At 41.7% G+C, this 17,136-nt stretch overlaps 1 protein-coding gene across 1 annotated transcript in view; it reads right to left on the bottom strand.

Moving 5' to 3' along the window:
• Positions 1–310: 310 nt before the first annotated feature.
• The window catches only part of GOLPH3L (golgi phosphoprotein 3 like), a 48,274-nt gene continuing 31,448 nt past the window's right edge, over positions 311–17,136 (bottom strand). The window contains exons 3-5 of the mRNA XM_012462601.3: positions 13,471–13,602; positions 11,466–11,580; positions 311–2,871 (exon numbers count right to left, since the gene is read on the bottom strand). Of these exons, the coding sequence (XP_012318024.1) occupies positions 2,444–2,871; positions 11,466–11,580; positions 13,471–13,602 (675 nt within the window). The 3' untranslated portion in view covers positions 311–2,443. The remainder of the gene's footprint in view (positions 2,872–11,465; positions 11,581–13,470; positions 13,603–17,136) is intronic.

Genomic DNA, 17,136 nt, shown 5'->3' on the forward strand with positions numbered 1-17,136 from the left:
CTATTTGTAGGACAGATCATATTCATTTTCTTCATGGTAACAATGGTATAACTGGTTAATTTATTTTGATTGAGATGGAGACGCTATTTAGGCTCTACAGAATTAGCTGGTGTTCATCGGGTCAGCTTTGATGTGTCCTGCCCCTCAGCCTATGCATGTTACAATTGTTTCTGTATCCCTCATTTTCTGCATAGGATAAAACAGGCTGGCATGCTAGCGTAAAGGGGGAGGCATTACTAGCCTTGTGTAGAAAGTCCTTATTTCCAATGAAAACAAATTAAGTCATAAAATTGTGCACAGAGAGACCAGAGAGCTGATAATTGATCTTTATTATACAGAAATGTGAAGGCCATATGCATTAAATGAGAAGGTGTTTGGCAGTGAACATTATGCAGATTCAAACTGAAGACATCTTCGTCTTACTGAGATATAATATAAAAATAAACACTAAGAGTTGCAAGAAAGAACTCAATTCAACTTCTATCCCCCAATCAAGCTAAAACTTTCCACAGGAAAACCTGGTTTCAATTCATGCCGAATTGTTCATGGAAAAGAAAAAGCTAAATCTGGTAGCGACAACACATGGACCAGCTTTTGCACTATTAGAGAGCCAGACTGAAGCTCTATTCAGCCTCACATTTAGAGTTTGTTTCCTATTACAATTTATATCTCTATTCATCTAAGAGACACCTAAAGGGAAAAATAAAAACAAAAAAATGTTAATTGAGTTGGGGAATTTTTGTGGGCTAAGTAGATTTGGCAGAGGAGATAAATGAATAAATCGTTCACTTAATTACTTTAATCAGGAGGATTTAATGTCAGGTCTGGGTCATCTGTATTAGCCCTTTGACAGCCTGTTATTCTGTAATGGTCAAGAGGCACTATCCCATTACAGTATGATAAGTGCTTAACATGAGCACAGCTCAATTCCCATCCTCCTTACATCCTCAAATACTGGACTTTATATCAGCATGCTTTCGACACCAAGTTAGCCCTCTAAATAGGATCTTTCTTAATAAAGCTTCTCATTGCCCTCACTGCTGAAGTGAAAAACTTATTAGAGATTTGACCAGAATCTCTGAAACAAGACTGAAACAATTACTGAAACAAGACTGATGACTAGGAGCACATCTATGTATTAAATATAGACAAAACTACTCCCAGAACCCTTAAATATAGACAGACTTGATCAATTTACGTAGGAAGCCAAAAATAGGAAAGAAAAAGCTCTGGAGTTCAGATATACTGATATATTCAGCAATTGAAACTTACAATTCCTTCAATCCTTCAATTCAGTCAGAGCAGAGACATTTAAAGTAGCTGGAGGGGCAGGTGCAGTGGCTCATGCCAGTAATCTCAGCACTTTGGGAGGCTGAGGTGGAAGAACTGCTTGAGCCCAGGAATTCAAGACCAGCCTGGGCAACAAAGTGAGACCCTGTCTCTATTTTAAAAAAAAAAAAAAAAAAAAAAAAAAAGGCTCAGTATGGTGGCATGTGCCTATAGTCCCAGCTAGTTGGGAGACTGAGGCAGGAGGATCCCTTGAGCCCTGAAGGTCAAGGCTGCAGTCAGCTGTGATAGCACCACTGTACTCCAGCCCGGGCAATAGAGCAAGACTCTGTCTCAAAAAAAAGTGGACTGGGGGAAACGGGACAGTCATGTACTCCAAAGATGGAAATTTCCATGCCACCTCCCTTCCTCCCTTACAAATTCTAATGTTGATTGCATGAACAAGGTGTTGAGACAGACTTTTTTTCCTTCATTTAGACTTTTGCCTTAGTGAATAAGGGCGCAAGATAAAGCTAAGAGGGATGAGAGAATATATTTCTGGCTCTAGGACTTTGAGATCCAGGTATTTGAATCTGGGACATTCTCATTAGGTTGTTAGAAAAGGAAAGATGAGAAAATCACTAGCAGGATATACAATTTCAGAGACCATCTGCTCCAAAAATTAGTTTTGTTTCTCATTGCTCCTTATTCAGCGACAGTTATTTCAAAAAGTTACATTATTTAGCAGAGTCTGAGAGACACAGACTGTGAAAACATATTTAAGATAGAAAACAAACTTAGAAAAATATAATAGATGGTTTGCTTTTTATCTCCTTCACATTCTGTAGCTGGAGAACTCTAAATCCCATTTAGATATTTCTGTTTATCCAAAAGCACACTGGTGAAACTAAACCAAGAGATGGGAGAAAACGTTCATTGGGTGTGTGTGGGTTCTCCCAGTTTATTCACCTGTGGAGTGGAAGTGTGGGGAGAAACAAGGTCTGCTTATAATGGCCAAGGTCTGTGGAGAAGCCCTGAAGTTGCTCTCTCCAAATCACAAGTCTGATTCAAGAAAAGGAAACAGAAATATGGAAACATCTCATCACACAAAACTCAGTGATGAGGTCTCTGACAGTCACCACCCAGCAGGGGCAAAGGAGAAACCCACCTGCTGGCTTTAAGATTTATTGAACGCTGCCAGCACAGCCCAGATCATCTCTGTGGCACTAGGCTTTGTCCCTTCCACTTCAGGGTCCAGTTCTACTAAGTCCTTGGCTCGATTCATTGCCACATCATACTTGTCATCTGTCAGAGAGGAGAAGACATTCTCTAGCACATCAGAGGAGTGGGCTAGCACCAGGAGTGCTAGTGTTCGCTTGTCCATACGCTGAGGGTCGTTTACCCACCGCTCTAGTACGCTGTCTTGAAGTTTTTTCACTAGCCGCTGTTTCTCCGTTGTGTTGGTCACTGGATGAGTAGTCATGTCAAACAGCAGGAAATTCTGCTTCTCAGTGGTTAGAATACCCTTCTCCACTAGGTTCTTTGCAATGCGCTCTCGTACGTTTCTCAGCTGGTACTGTAATTTGAAAGGGTTCCAGGTCTCGCCTACGAGAAAAAAGAAACAGGACATAATGAACAGAAAGAGAATAGCAGAATGAAAAATGTAGTTATTTGGAACCTTGAATAGTTAAAGCGTTTAAAAGCATAATCTTTATTCATTCCTCAATTCATTAATCCTTAGTCCTTTAAAATCTGGTTTTGACTCCAACCATATTTCACATTAAACCAGCTTCAAAAAAATGTCACCAAAGACTTCCCTATTGCTAGAGCTTACGGACTTTATTTCTGTTCTTATGTGACCTCTCTGTGACACTGTAAATTATTCATGTATTTTTGAAATTCTCTTTAGGACACTAGTCTCTCCCGGATGAAGTCTACTCTGTATTGCAGAAATGCTCGCCGGGCGCGGTGGCTCACGCCTGTAATCCCAGCACTTTGGGAGGCAAGGTGGGCGGATCACGAGGTCAAGAGATCGAGACCATCCTGGCCAACATGGTGAAACCCCATCTCCACTAAAAATACAAAAAAATTAGCTGGGCATGGTGGCGCGCGCCTGTAGTCCCAGCTACTCGGGAGGCTGAGGGAGGAGAATTGCCTGAACCCGGGAGGCGGAGGTTGCGGTGAGCCGAGGTCGCGCCACTGCACTCCAGCCTGACACCTGGTGACGGAGTGAGACTCTGTCTAAAAAAAAAAAAATAAAAGAAATTCTTTTTTTTTTTTTTTGATAAGGAGTTTCGCTCTTGTTACCCAGGCTGGAGTGCAGTGGCGCAATCTCAGCTCACTGCAACCTCCGCCTCCCGGGTTCAGGCAATTCTCCTGCCTCAGCCTCCTGAGTAGCTGGGATTACAGGCACGCGCCACCATGTCCAGCTAATTTTTTGTATTTTTAGTAGAGACGGGGTTTCACCATGTTGACCAGGATGGTCTCGATCTCTTGACCTCGTGATCCACCCGCCTCGGCCTCCCAAAGTGCTGGGATTACAGGCATGAGCCACCGTACCCGGCCTAAAGAAAAGAAATTCTATTTGCTGGTGAAGCTGAGAGGACTGAGGTTCTCTCCTCTACTTGTAGAGCAGAAGCTCTATCCCAGGCTGACAATACTGATAGGCTGACAATACTGAGACTTCAATTGCTCCCATTCCATCTTGTTGGTAGATTAGAGAATCTGAAACAGAAAAGGCAAGCCAAGAAAACCAGGGGCTAACACCTTTTTTCCCCAGCACCGACTCATAGAGCAGGAGGGTATCAGTCTAGGAGAAGTGGGCCCTTGTGCAGAAGTTCTGCCCAGGAAGGAAGGAAGTCCTGAAAAATGAGGAGCTACAAAACTCTGCCTGAGAGGACTCACTTTATTTGGAACACAGTGTGGAGAATTCTATGCCTAAGAGTGTTGAAAACCATAGAGATCTTGGTGGAGAGCAATTACGAGGGTGCTGCTACCTCTATGGTGTTGGTATGAATAACCCAAATGGTGGCCGGGCCCGGTGGCTCATGCCTGTAATCCCAGCACTTCGGGGGGCTGAGGTGGGTGAATCACAAGGTCAGGAGTTCAAGACCAGCCTGACCAATATGGTGAAATCCTGTCTCTACTAAAAATACTAAAATTAGCTGGGTGTGGTGGCAGGTGCCTGTAGTCCCAGCTACTTGGGAGGCTGAGGCAGGAGAATCACTTGAACCTGGGAGGCAGAGGTTGCAGTGAGCTGAGACTGCACCATTGCACTCCAGCCTGGGCAACAGAGCAAGACTCCATCTCAAAAAAAAAGAAAAGAAAAGAAAAGAAAAACCCAAATGGCAAAGCCTCCAGACGTTTAATAGGCAGAACCAGAGAAAGAGAAAGCCAAGAAAAGCCCTCCTGGGATCATGACCAACACAGGGGTTGGGAAGACTGTGTGCTTGCACCAGGCTGCATCCACTCAGGAGCAATCAGAGCAGGACGTAGGGCTTGACTTGAGAGCATTCCCCAGGCCACATGTAGATCCATTAACAAAGGGTGGATACTTCACTGGCACCAAGGGCTAAAGCGCAACCCCTGACCAAATACTGGCTGAACAATAAGCTACTCTAACTCTACTCAACTCCTAGGAAGCCACGTTAAAAAAAAAAATAGCTGGACGTTGTGGTGCGCGCCTGTAGTCCCAGCTACTCAGGAGGCTGAGGCGGGAGAATTGCTTGAACCCAGGAGGCGGAGGTTTCAGTCAGCTGAGATTGCACCACTGCACTCCAGCCTGAGTGACAGAGTGAGATTTCATCTCAAAAAATGAAAAATAAAAATAAAATTTAAAAAATCACATGCAGCCCTGGTATATGTCCAAGGATGTACTCTCTCTGAGAAGAAATCAGAGAGGGAAATTCCAAGCTGCTAGTTCCTCAATGAATGTGGGACAAAATGTAAACTCTCTGATTTGTGATAGCTGTGTCAAAATCACACACACACATCCAACAGTAAAGGATAAAAAAAAATCTAATTGGCTGGAGGGTCTTAAGCACAACCTTTGACTATTAAGTGGCTTCTGCCGACCCACTGGCAACACATAGGGAGCTGGGCCAAAGGATAAAAAGAAAATACGAGCAGTGACATCAGAGGCCGCACACTACAAGAGAAACAGACTTCAGAGAGCTACTGCAGGCAAGTCACTAAAGAAAGAAACAAAGTACTAAGCAAACAACACAATCAAACTCTAGCAGGAAGGAGATACCAATATAGCAGGTGTTCCCAACCCCTGGACCATGGACTGGTACTGGTCCGTAGCCTGTTAGGAACCCGGGCGCACAGCAGGAGGTGAGCCATGGGTGAGTGAAGCTGAGCTCCGCCTCCTGCCAGATCAGCAATGGCATTAGGTTCCCATAGGAGTGTGAACCCTACTGTGAACTGCACATGGGAGGGATCTAGGTTGCACATTCCTTGTGAGACTCTAATGATAATGCACTTGAATCATACTGAAACTATCTTCCCGTACCCAACCCCAGTGGAAAAACTGTCTTCCATGAAACCCATCCTGGTGCCAAAAAGACTGGGGACAGCTGCACTATAGTATTCAGAGGTGCACAATCTATTATCTAAAATGTCTAGTTTTTGACAAAGAAGTATGAACTATACAAAGAGTAAATTGTGACCCATTGACCCATTCAGAAGAAAAAAAGCAGGTATGGAAACTGCCTTCAAGAACACGGAAATGTTGGACTTTACAAAGACTACAAAGCAGCTTTTATAAATATGTTCAAAGACCTAAGGGAAACCATGACTCGTCATATAGAGAATATCAGTAAGGACAGAAATTACAAAAAAGAACCATTTAGGCCAGGCGCGGTGGCTTATGCCTATAATCCCAGCACTTTGGGAGGCTAATTGGGTGGATCGCTTGAGGCCAGGAGTTTGAGACCAGACTGGCCAGCATGGTGAATCCCCGTTTCTATTTAAAATACAAAAATTAGCCAGCTGTGGTGGGCGCCTATAATCCCAGCTGCTCGGGAGGCTGAGGCAGAGATTGCTTGAATCTGGGAGGCAGAGTCTGCAATAAGCCAAGATTGCACCACTGCACTCCAGCCTCGGTGACAAAGCGAGACTCCATCTCAAAATCCCCCTCAACCCCCAGAAAAACTATAGTAATCCTAGAGTTTAAAGGTACAACAAACAGACTGGGCTTGGTGGCTCACATCTGTAATCCCAGCACTTTGGGAGGCTGATGCAGGTGGATTACTTGAGGTCAAAAGTTTGAAACCAGCCTGGCCAATATGGCAAAAACCCATCTCTACTAAAAATACAAAATTAGCCCGGTGTGGTATTGTGCACCTGTAGTTCCAGCTACTCGGGAGGCTGAGGCAGGAGAATCACTTGAACCCAGGAGGCGGAGGTTGCAGTGAGCCAGTATCGCAGCATTACACCCCAGCCTGGGTGACAGAGTGAGACTCAAAAAAAAAAAAAAAAAAAAAAGTACAACAAACAGAGTGAGAAATTCATTCAAGGATCTCAACAATAGATCTGAGCTGGCAAAAGAAAGAATCAGCAAACTTAGAGATCAAAGAGATTATGCAGTATGAAGGACAAAGAGAAAAGAGAATGAAGAAAAATAAACAGACTCAGAGAAATGTGCAATATCATCAACTTGACAAACATACATAAAATGGAGGCACCAGAAGGAGAGAGGCAGAAAAAATACTCAAGGAGTAATGGCTAAAATCTTGCCAAATATGATGAAAAACACTCAACCACACATTTGGAAAGCTCAACGAACTCCAAGTAGGATGAACACAAAGAGACCCGTATAACATCAGAGTAAAAACGTTGAAAACCAGAGATAAATGGAAAATCATGAAAGCAGAAGAGAAAAATGACTTATCACATCATACTGGAACTTTGATAAGCTTAACCGCTGACTTCCCATTAGAAAAAATGCAGTCCAGGCCGGGCGCGGTGGCTCAAGCCTGTAATCCCAGCACTTTGGGAGGCCGAGGCGGGTGGATCACGAGGTCAAGAGATCAAGACCATCCTGGTCAACATGGTGAAACCCCGTCTCTACTAAAAATACAAAAATTAGCTGGGCACGGTGGCGCGTGCCTGTAATCCCAGCTACTCAAGAGGCTGAGGCAGGAGAATTGCCTGAACCCAGGAGGCGGAGGTTGCGGTGAGCCGAGATCGCGCCATTGCACTCCAGCCTGGGTAACAAGAGCGAAACTCCGTCTAAAAAAAAAAAAAGAAAAAATGCAGTCCAGAAGAATGAGTAGACTTCCTCAAAGTGAGGGTAGAAACTATTAGCCAAGAATCTTATAACTGGCAAACTATCTTTCAAAAATGAAAGCAAAGCAGGTGTGGTGGCATGCGCCTGTAGTCCCAGCTACTCAGGAGGCTGAGTCAGGAGAATCACTTGAACCCAAGAGGCGGAGATTGCAGTGAGCTGAGATCACACCACTGCACTCCAGACTGGGTGACAGAGTGAGACTCTGTCTCAAAAAAAAAAAAAAAAAAAAGGGCAAAGAAAAATTTCTAAAAAATAAATACATTCCTAGATCAAATATATCTGAAAGACTAATGCCTGTAATCCCAGCACTTTGGGAGGCTGAGGTGGGTGGATCACGAGGTCAGGAGTTCAAGACCAGCCTGGCCAAAATAGTGAAACCCCATCTCTACTAAAAATACAAAAATTTAGCCGGGTGTGGTGGTGGGCACCTGTAATCCCAGCTACTTGGGAGGCTGAGGCAGGAGAATCGCTTGAACCTGGGAGGCAGAGGTTGCAGTGAGCCGAGATCGCACCATTGCACTCCAGCCTGGGCAACAGTGTGAGACTCTGTCTCGAAAAAAAAAAAATCTGAGGCCGGGCGCGGTGGCTCAAGCCTGTAATCCCAGCACTTTGGGAGGCCGAGGCGGGTGGATCACGAGGTCAAGAGATCGAGACCATCCTGGTCAACATAGTGAAACCCCGTCTCTACTAAAAATACAAAAAATTAGCTGGGCATGGTGGCGCGTGCCTGTAATCCCAGCTACTCAGGAGGCTGAGGCAGGAGAATTGCCTGAACCCAGGAGGCGGAGGTTGCGGTGAGCCGAGATCGTGCCATTGCACTCCAGCCTGGGTAACAAGAGCGAAACTCCGCCTCAAAAAAAAAAAAAAAAAAAAAGAAAAAAAAAAATCTGAAAGAGTTCACTCCTAGTAGACCTGCCTTATAAGAGATATTAACACTAAAAACTAAAGGGAAGTTGTTAAGGCTGAAAGCAAGACATACCAGACAGTAATTTGAATCCACATGAACAAATAGTAAAAGTAATTAAGTAATGAAAAACAAGGTATAAATACTTCATCTCTTAAATGATTTATAAAGCAATTGCACAAAACGATATTTATATAATTGTTATTGCTGAGTTATAACTTTAAATAAATATTTAAACTTTTGTACAAGGTTATAACATAGAAATGTAATAATAGCACAAAGAAAGGGTGGGAAAAAAGTTGTACTGGAGCACAGAAAATGACACCAGATGGCAACGTGAATCCATAGGAAGAAATGAAGAAAACCAGAAATGGTAAATAAGAAGGTTAATATAATAAACTCTGTAAGAATATATTTGTGTTTTCTTCTCTTCTTTAGGTAATAATTATAACAATGAATTGTTGAATTTGTAACAGATATGGATGTAATACATATAACAATATTGGCACAGAGACCCATGCCTGTACCCAGCACTTTAGGTAATAATTATAACAATGAATTGTTGAATTTGTAACACATATGGATGTAATACATATAACAATATTGGCACGGAGGCCCATGCCTGTACCCAGCACTTTGGGAGGCTGAGGTGGGCAGATTGCTTGAGTCCAGCAGTTTGAGACCAGCCTACGTAACATAGTGAAACCTTATCTCAAAAAAAAAAAAAAAACCAAAAGCAAAAAAACAAAAAAAGAAACATATAGCAATATTTACAAAAAAAGAGGGAGAAGGAATAGAGTTATACAGAAGTAAAGTTTCCTTGGAATTAAACATCGTATAAATTTTATACCAATTAAACGTGGTATAAAATCTATGAAAGTAGATTTTCATGTTAGGATGTATATTATAAGCCCTAGAGCAACCACTAAGAAAACAGCACAAAAATAACTTTAAAATCATTAAAGGAAGTAAAACGTTACACTATAAACATCCACTACATAAATCTACTTTATTAGAAAATATTCACTCAATCCAAAAATGGCAGCAAAAAGAAACAGAAGAACAAAAACAAAAAGGAGAGATACATATAAAGGGAAAAATGGCAGATTAAATTCAACCATATCAGTAATAACATTAAATGTGAATGAATTAAATACTCCAAGCAAAAGATATAGACTATCAGTCTGAATGAAAAAAAAAAAACAAACCGGAAAAGATCCAACTGTATGCTGTCTACAGAAAACACATTTCAGAGTCGAAGATACAAACAGGTTGAAACTAAAAGGATGGAAAAAGATTCAAATGTCCAGTTTTCAACGACAACAAAAAAATCATAAGACATACAAAGAAATAGGAAAGTATGGCCTGTTCAGAGGAATAAAATATATCAACAGACTATATGTTGGATTTACTGGAGAAAGACTTGAAAGCAACTTTTTTTTTTTTTTTTTTTTTGAGACGGAGTCTTGCTCTATCGCCAGGCTGGAGTGGAGTGGTGTGATCTTAGGTCACTGCAGCCTCAACCTCCCCAGCCCAAGAGATCTTCCCATCTCAGCCTCCTGAGTAGCTGGGACTACAGGCAGGTAGCACCATGTCCAGCTAATTTTGTTTGTTTATTTATTTATTTTTTTGAGATGCTTCGCTCTTGTTGCCCAGGCTGGAGTGCAATGGCGCAATCTGCTCACTGCAACCTCCACCTCCTGGGTTCAATCGATTTTCCTGCCTCAGTCTCCAGAGTAGCTGGGATTATAGCATGGGCTACCATGCCTGGCTACTTTTGTATTTTTAGTAGAGATAGGATTTCTCCATGTTGGTCAGGCTGGTCTTGAACTCTCGACCTCAGATGATCTGCCCGCCTCCGCCTCCCAAAGTGCTGGGATTACAGGCATGAGCCACTGTGCCCAGCTTGTTTATGTTTTATAGAGACGAGGTCTCACTGTTGACCAGGCTAGTCTCAAATTCCTGGACTCGGGTGATCTTCCCACCTGGGCCTTCTGAAGTACTGGGATTACAGGTGTGAGCCACCACACTTGGCTACAACTGTCTTTTTTATTTTGAGACCAAGTTTCACTCTTGTTGCTCAGGCTGGAGTGCAGTGGCACAGTCTCAGCTCACTGCCTGCCTCAGCCTCCCAAGTAGCTGGGATTATAGGTGCCTGCCACACACCCAGCTAAATTTTGTATTTTATAGAGATGGGGTTTCCACCATGCTGGTCAGGCTGGTCTTGAACTCATGACCTCAGGTGATCCACCCACCTTGGCCTTATAAGGTGCTGGGATTACAGGTGAGAGCCACCGCACTCAGCCACAACTGTCTTAAAGATGCTCAAAGATAAAGAAAAATATAGACAAAGACAGGAAAATGATGTATAAACAAAATGAGAATATCAATAAAGAGATAGAGAAAGGGACCAAAAGGAAATTCTGGAGCTAAAACTTATAATAACTGAAATAAAAAAATACACTGGAGGGGCAGGTGTGGTGGCTCACGCCTGTAATACTAGCACTTTGAGAGGTCAAGGCGGGTGGATCACTTGAGGTCAGGAATTCAACACCAGCCTGGCCAACATAGTGAAACTCCATCTCTACTAAAAATACAAAAATTAGCCGTTGTGGTGGTGTGTATCTGTTATCCCAGCTACTCAGGAGGCTGAGGCAGGGAGAGCTGCTTGAACCCAGGAGGCAGAAGTTGCAGTGAACTGAGATTGTGCCACTGTGTTCCAGCCTGGGCAACAGAGTGAGACTCTGTCTTTAAAAAAAAAAAAGTTTCTTGTGAAGAATACTGTTAAAGAGTTTTCGGGGTGGGATGACAGAAGATAAGGTGAAGCTTTGGAAAACTTTAGGTATCAACTGATCATGCTTTTTCTGTCCCTCATTGGAATTAAATAGTGAACCGTATCTATCTCATCCAGCGTGATGAATTTCGGTACTTCTTTTACCAAATTTCAGGGTAGGTTAAAGATAACAAAGTGTGAAATTCACATATTATTTTAAGTCATCTTACCAGTGAGTAGCTCTATCCATGTCTGGACAGTTTCTGTGGGTTCAGTTGCTTTGATGTGTTTGAGAGTTTCATCCAGTAGAACATCACCTGTTGGGCTGTCTGACTTTAGCAGTACCTTTGAGAAAAAAAGAAGCGACCCTGATTCCTTCACTTCATTCAAGTTAAAGTCTTTCAATATATCATATATGTGTTACTGGCTAAGTGTTGCAAGAAATGTAAGGAGGCATAATATACTGTCCCTGTCCTCAAGAAGTTTAAAATATAGTATGGAGTGATACGAAGACAAAAATAACATTTGAAGTGAGCCCTAGTGACAAACTGGATATGAATGATAATGGAGAAAAGTTTTAGTAACAACTCATCTTGAGTCTGGAAACCAACTTTTGAAACCATTAGTAAAGGTAGGAAACAGCTGAGCTTAGCGACTCATGCCCATAATCCCAGCACTTTGGGAGGCTGAGGCAGGTGGATCACCTGAGCTCAGGAGGTGGAGACCAGCCTGGCCAACATGGCAAACCTTGTCACTATTAAAAAAATAAAAAATACATAAATAAAGGTAGGAAAGTCAGAAAAGGAAGTCAGTTTTGGGGAAAGGTTGATAATTTGGTTTTCTTTCTTTTTTTTTGCTAAGTTTAGTTTTAAAAGATATGAGATACCCAAGTTGAAATTTCTAACCAATAGTTAAGTATGTTTCTGAAGGTGGAAAAACAAGACCTGCCTAGAAATTTGAAAATGAATCTCATGAAGGTGACAGATGAAGCTATAAAGGTAAATGATGTCTCTGAAAGGATGGAAAATCACTCAAGGGATACAAACTGTGACTTGGGTATAAGGAATCCAGAAGTAAGGAAACAGTGTATAGTTCAAAGAAGCAACAGTATAAGATAACAGCAAAGGCCAAGAATGGAGAAATTTTCAAAGTGCTAAAAAGTGTCAGGCCAGGCGCGGTGGCTCATGCCTGTAATCCTAGCACTTTGGGAGGCCAAGGTGGGCAGATCACAAGGTCAGCAGATGGAGACAATCCTGGCCAACATGGTGAAACCCTGTCTCTACTAAAAATACAAAAATTGGCTGGGTGCGGTGGTACACGCTTGTAATCCTGGCTACTTGGAAGGCTGAGACAGGAGAATTGCTTGAACCAGGGAGTTGGAGGTTGCAGTGAGCCGAGATTGCGCCACTGTACTCCAGCCTGGGTAACAGAGTGAGATTCCATCTCAAAAAAATAAGTAAATAAATAAATAAGTGTCAAATGCCACATATAGGTGGCATTTGAAAAACAGCCTGACAAACATGGAGAAACCCCATCTCTACTAAAAACACAAAATTAGCCAGTTGTGGTGGTGCATGCCTGTAGTCCCAGCTACTCTCGAGGCTGAGGCAGGAGAATCGCTTGAACCCAGAAGGCAGAGGGTTGCGGTGAGCCGAGATCCCACCACTGCACTCCAGCCTGGGCAACAAGAGTGAAACCCCATCTCAAAAAAAAAAAAAAAAAAGAGAGAGAAACAAATCAAAGACAGAAAAGAAGCTGGTGATACCTAAGAAGTAGTTTCAGTAGAATGCTTAGGATGATAAAGAAGTTGTGAGTGGAAAAATTCAGTAAGAAAATGGATACAGGAGTATGGTTGGAAAGGGCTTGCAGTAAATGGAAGGAAACAGAATAGTTATTGGACCTGACCCATGTAAGTCCCTTCCCCACATCATACTCTATTTCATAATGTTATAACCATATAACCATAGATATAGGGGAGTTTAATCAACAGCATCCTAAGTGTGATTTTTCTTCTTAAAGAAGGCAGGCAAAACTATGAGCTTCCTATAACTCTTTGGACTATGGATATTTGGATTTCTCCTTCTTGCTATAGGATAATTAACCTGTTTAGACAATGGGACTGCTGAGTCAGTGATATTTATTTTATCTTACTACTCAAATCTTTCTGTTCTTCCCAAATGTACTGTTGGTATTTGCCTTTCCATAAGCCGTGGACGTTCACAGAAGATTCAGTACCTTTCTGTCTAGTAGTCGCTTCTTACGCATGGTCGGGGGTTCCAGATAGATTCGACCCCGCATGGCCAGCTCTATCAGGATGCCTCCTCGCAGGCCAGATGATATGCAGTCATTCCAGAAAGATGTGTAACCCTAGGAAAGGAGAAAAGAGAAGAGAAAGAATGTTCTGAGAGGGATACTGACTTCCAGCAGGCACCCTAAGAACAGGCCACTTCGTACAAACCACAGTGCTTCCATTATTCATATTAAAAAAGAAAAAAAAAAAAAAAGAAAACAAATTAGAAAAAAAAAGAACGGGTCACTTTGTTGTGATTAGTTTCATATCATACCACATGAACTCAAAGTATAGAGTAAGAGAAGAGGATGCTTCTTGAATCCTCTTAAACATCCCCAAATATTTTGTTTGACTTCAAGATCATTAGTGAATTCCTATGGTTTGCTGTTAGTCAATAATTGATGTGCAATTTTTTTTTTTTTTTTTTTGAGACAGAGTCTCACTCTTTTATCTAGGTTGAAATGCAGTGGCAGGATCATGGCTCACTGCAGCCTTGACCTCCTGAGCTCAAGCAATCCTTCCACAGCTTCCTGAGTAGCTGGGACTACAAGTGTGCACCACCATGCCTGGCTGTTTCACAAAAACATTTTTTTTTGTAGAGAAAAGGTCTCGCTATGTTGCCCATGCTGGTCTGGAACTCCTGGTCTCAGGCTATTCCTCCACCTTGCCCTCCCAAACTGTTGTGATTACGGACATGAGCGACTGTGCCTTGGCTCGACTGCAAAATTTTAATTTTTGAGGAAAATTTTGGCTTTTTTGAAATCTGTTTTCATGACACTAAATTTCAGAGTGGGGTAAAATAAGTCAGACAAAAGTAAAAACCATTTGAGCTTTTAATCCTCCTAGATATGCATTAACTTGAAATTCTTTCAATGGGAGGTATAGTAGAAACCCACTGTAGTTAAGTGCCTTGGGTATGTTATTTAACCTTTCTAAGATACAATGTCCTCATCTATAAAATGCAGACACTAATATGTATTTTCACAAAATTGTTGTGAGGGTTACATGAGATGCAATGTATATGAAAGCATTTAGTATAGTACCTGGCATATAGCAGGCACTTAAAATGTTAGCTCCCCTTCCCTTTGTATGGGGAATATACAAAGACTTATATATAAGAGAGCCACTGGTATTGTCTAATAGCAGTAATGTCTAATTACTAATGTCTGTTGAATACTTATTATATATTAGATGTGTGCTAATACTTATGTACTAGATTTGTGCTAAGCTTTTTACATGCACTGATTATATCTTCACAACAACCCTATAAAGGAGGTACTACTACCACCCACACATTAAAGATGAGAAAACTGAGGCTTATAGAGGTTATGCAGCATAACAGAGGTCAGAAAACCTTTTATTTTTATTTTTTATTATTTTATTTTATTTTATTTTTGAGACAGAGTTTCACTCTTGTTACCCAGGCTGGAGTGCAATGGCGCGATCTTGGCTCACCGCAACCTCCGCCTCCTGGGTTCAGGCAATTCTCCTGCCTCAGCCTCCTGAGTAGCTGGGATTACAGGCACGCGCCACCATGCCCAGCTAATTTTTTGTATTTTTAGTAGAGAAGGGGTTTCATCATGTTGACCAGGATGGTCTCGATCTCTTGACCTCGTGATCCACCCGCCTCGGCCTCCCAAAGTGCTGGGATTACAGGCGTGAGCCACCACGCCCGGCAGGAAACCTTTTAAATAAAAAAATTTTAAGTGTTTTTTTTTTGTTTGTTTGTTTTTGTTTTTTGGTGGTGTTTTACTGATAGATCACAGTTGTGCGAATATTTTGGGGTACTATTTTTTTTTTTTTTTTTTTAGAGACAGGGCAGGGTCTTGCCCTGTTACCCAGGCTGAGTTGCAGTGGGACCATCGTAGCTTACTGTAGACTTGAACTCTGGGGCTCAAACATTGTCCTGCCTCAGCCTCCTGAGGAGCTCAGACTACAGGCATGAACCACCGCACCTAGCTAAAATAACTTTTATTAAAAAAAATTTAGGCCAGGTGCAGTGGCTCACGCCTATAATCCCAGCACTTTGGGAGGCCGAGGCGGGTGGATCACGAGGTCAAGGAGACCATCCTGGTTAACATGGTGAAACCCCGTCTCTACTAAAAATACAAAAAAAATTAGCTGGGCACGGTGGCGCGTGCCTGTAATCCCAGCTACACAGGAGGCTGAGGCAGGAGAATTGCCTGAACCCAGGAGGCGGAGGTTGCAGTGAGCCGAGATCGCGCCATTGCACTCCAGCCTGGGTAACAAGAGCGAAACTCCGCCTCAAAAAAAAAAATTTTTTTTTTAATTTAATTTTCTTCTTTATTTGCTTGGAAGTTATGTACTTTTAGAAGTTATCCTTAAAATTTTAAAAATTAATATTTTAACCACTCTCTTAGTGGTCCAATATTTTCTTTTTTTAGCCTCATAAATTAGATAACATTATCATCATTATTTTATACAGGTAGCACTTGTTTACATTTACACAGGTGCTTATGAATTTCTTTGCTCACCATTCCTTCTTGTATCCCAGACTTCCTTTCTGGTTCTATTTTCCTTCTTTCTAAAATAGAATTTCCTTAAGTGAAAGTCTGTTGGAAGCAGTTTCTATTTTGCTTATCTGAAATGTCTTTGAATTTCACCATCTTCCTTGAAAGACCGTTTCTCTGGACATAAAATTCCAGGTTGATCATTTTCTCTTATCACATTGAAGATAGTATGCCCTCCTCTTCCGGCTTCTAATACAGCAGTGAGAAATGTATCTTTCTTATTGATTGTGGTTTCTTTGTAGGTGGTGTATCTTTTCTTTGATCCTTTAAGATCTTCTCTCTTGGTATTTTGCAATTTGACTATAACATGACTGCATGAATTTATTTATTCTGTTTGATATACGTTCTGCTTCCTATACCTGTGGTTTCATTTCTTAGTCTCAATAATTCACAGCTCTTAGGTCTCTAAGCACTTTGGCTCTCCTCTATTTTCTTTATTCTTTCCTTCTGGGACTTCAGTCTTTCTTATTTTAGCCCCCTGTCTTTTAATCTCTCTTTTATATTTTCCATTTGTTTTTTCTCTCTATTGCTTTCTGGAGGTTTTTTTTTTTTTTTTTTGAGATGGAGTCTCGTTCTGTTGCCCAGGCTGGAATGCAATGGCATGATTTTGGCTCACTGCAACCTCTGCCTCCTGGGTTCAAAACATTCTTCTGCCTCAGCCTCCTGGGTTCAAAACATTCTTCTGCCTCAGCCTTCTGAGTAGCTGGGATTACAGGTACAAGTTATCACACCTGGCTAATTTTTGTATTTTTGTACAGATGGAGTTTCACCATGTTGGCCAGGCTGGTCTTGGACTCCTGACCTCAGGTGATCCACCTGCCTAGGCCTCCCAAAGTGCTGGGATTACAGGTGTAAGCCACTGTGCTCAGCCTCTGGAGAGTTTTTAAAAAATCTGGCTTCCAATTTACTAATTCAAACTAACCCCGATATTTTGATTTCAACTATTTTTCATTACTAAAAGTTTTATTTAGTTATTTTTCACATTTGCCTGGTGATTTGTGATTTTTTGCTGTTCATTTTGTGATTATTTCTTTAAAAATGTCATATTTTTAGTCTGATTATTTTAATATGTGATAATAT

Source organism: Aotus nancymaae, unplaced genomic scaffold (assembly GCF_030222135.1).
Source record: "Aotus nancymaae isolate 86718 unplaced genomic scaffold, 86718_ANA_hifiasm-v0.15.2.pri h1tg000108l, whole genome shotgun sequence".
Lineage (NCBI taxonomy): Eukaryota > Metazoa > Chordata > Mammalia > Primates > Aotidae > Aotus > Aotus nancymaae.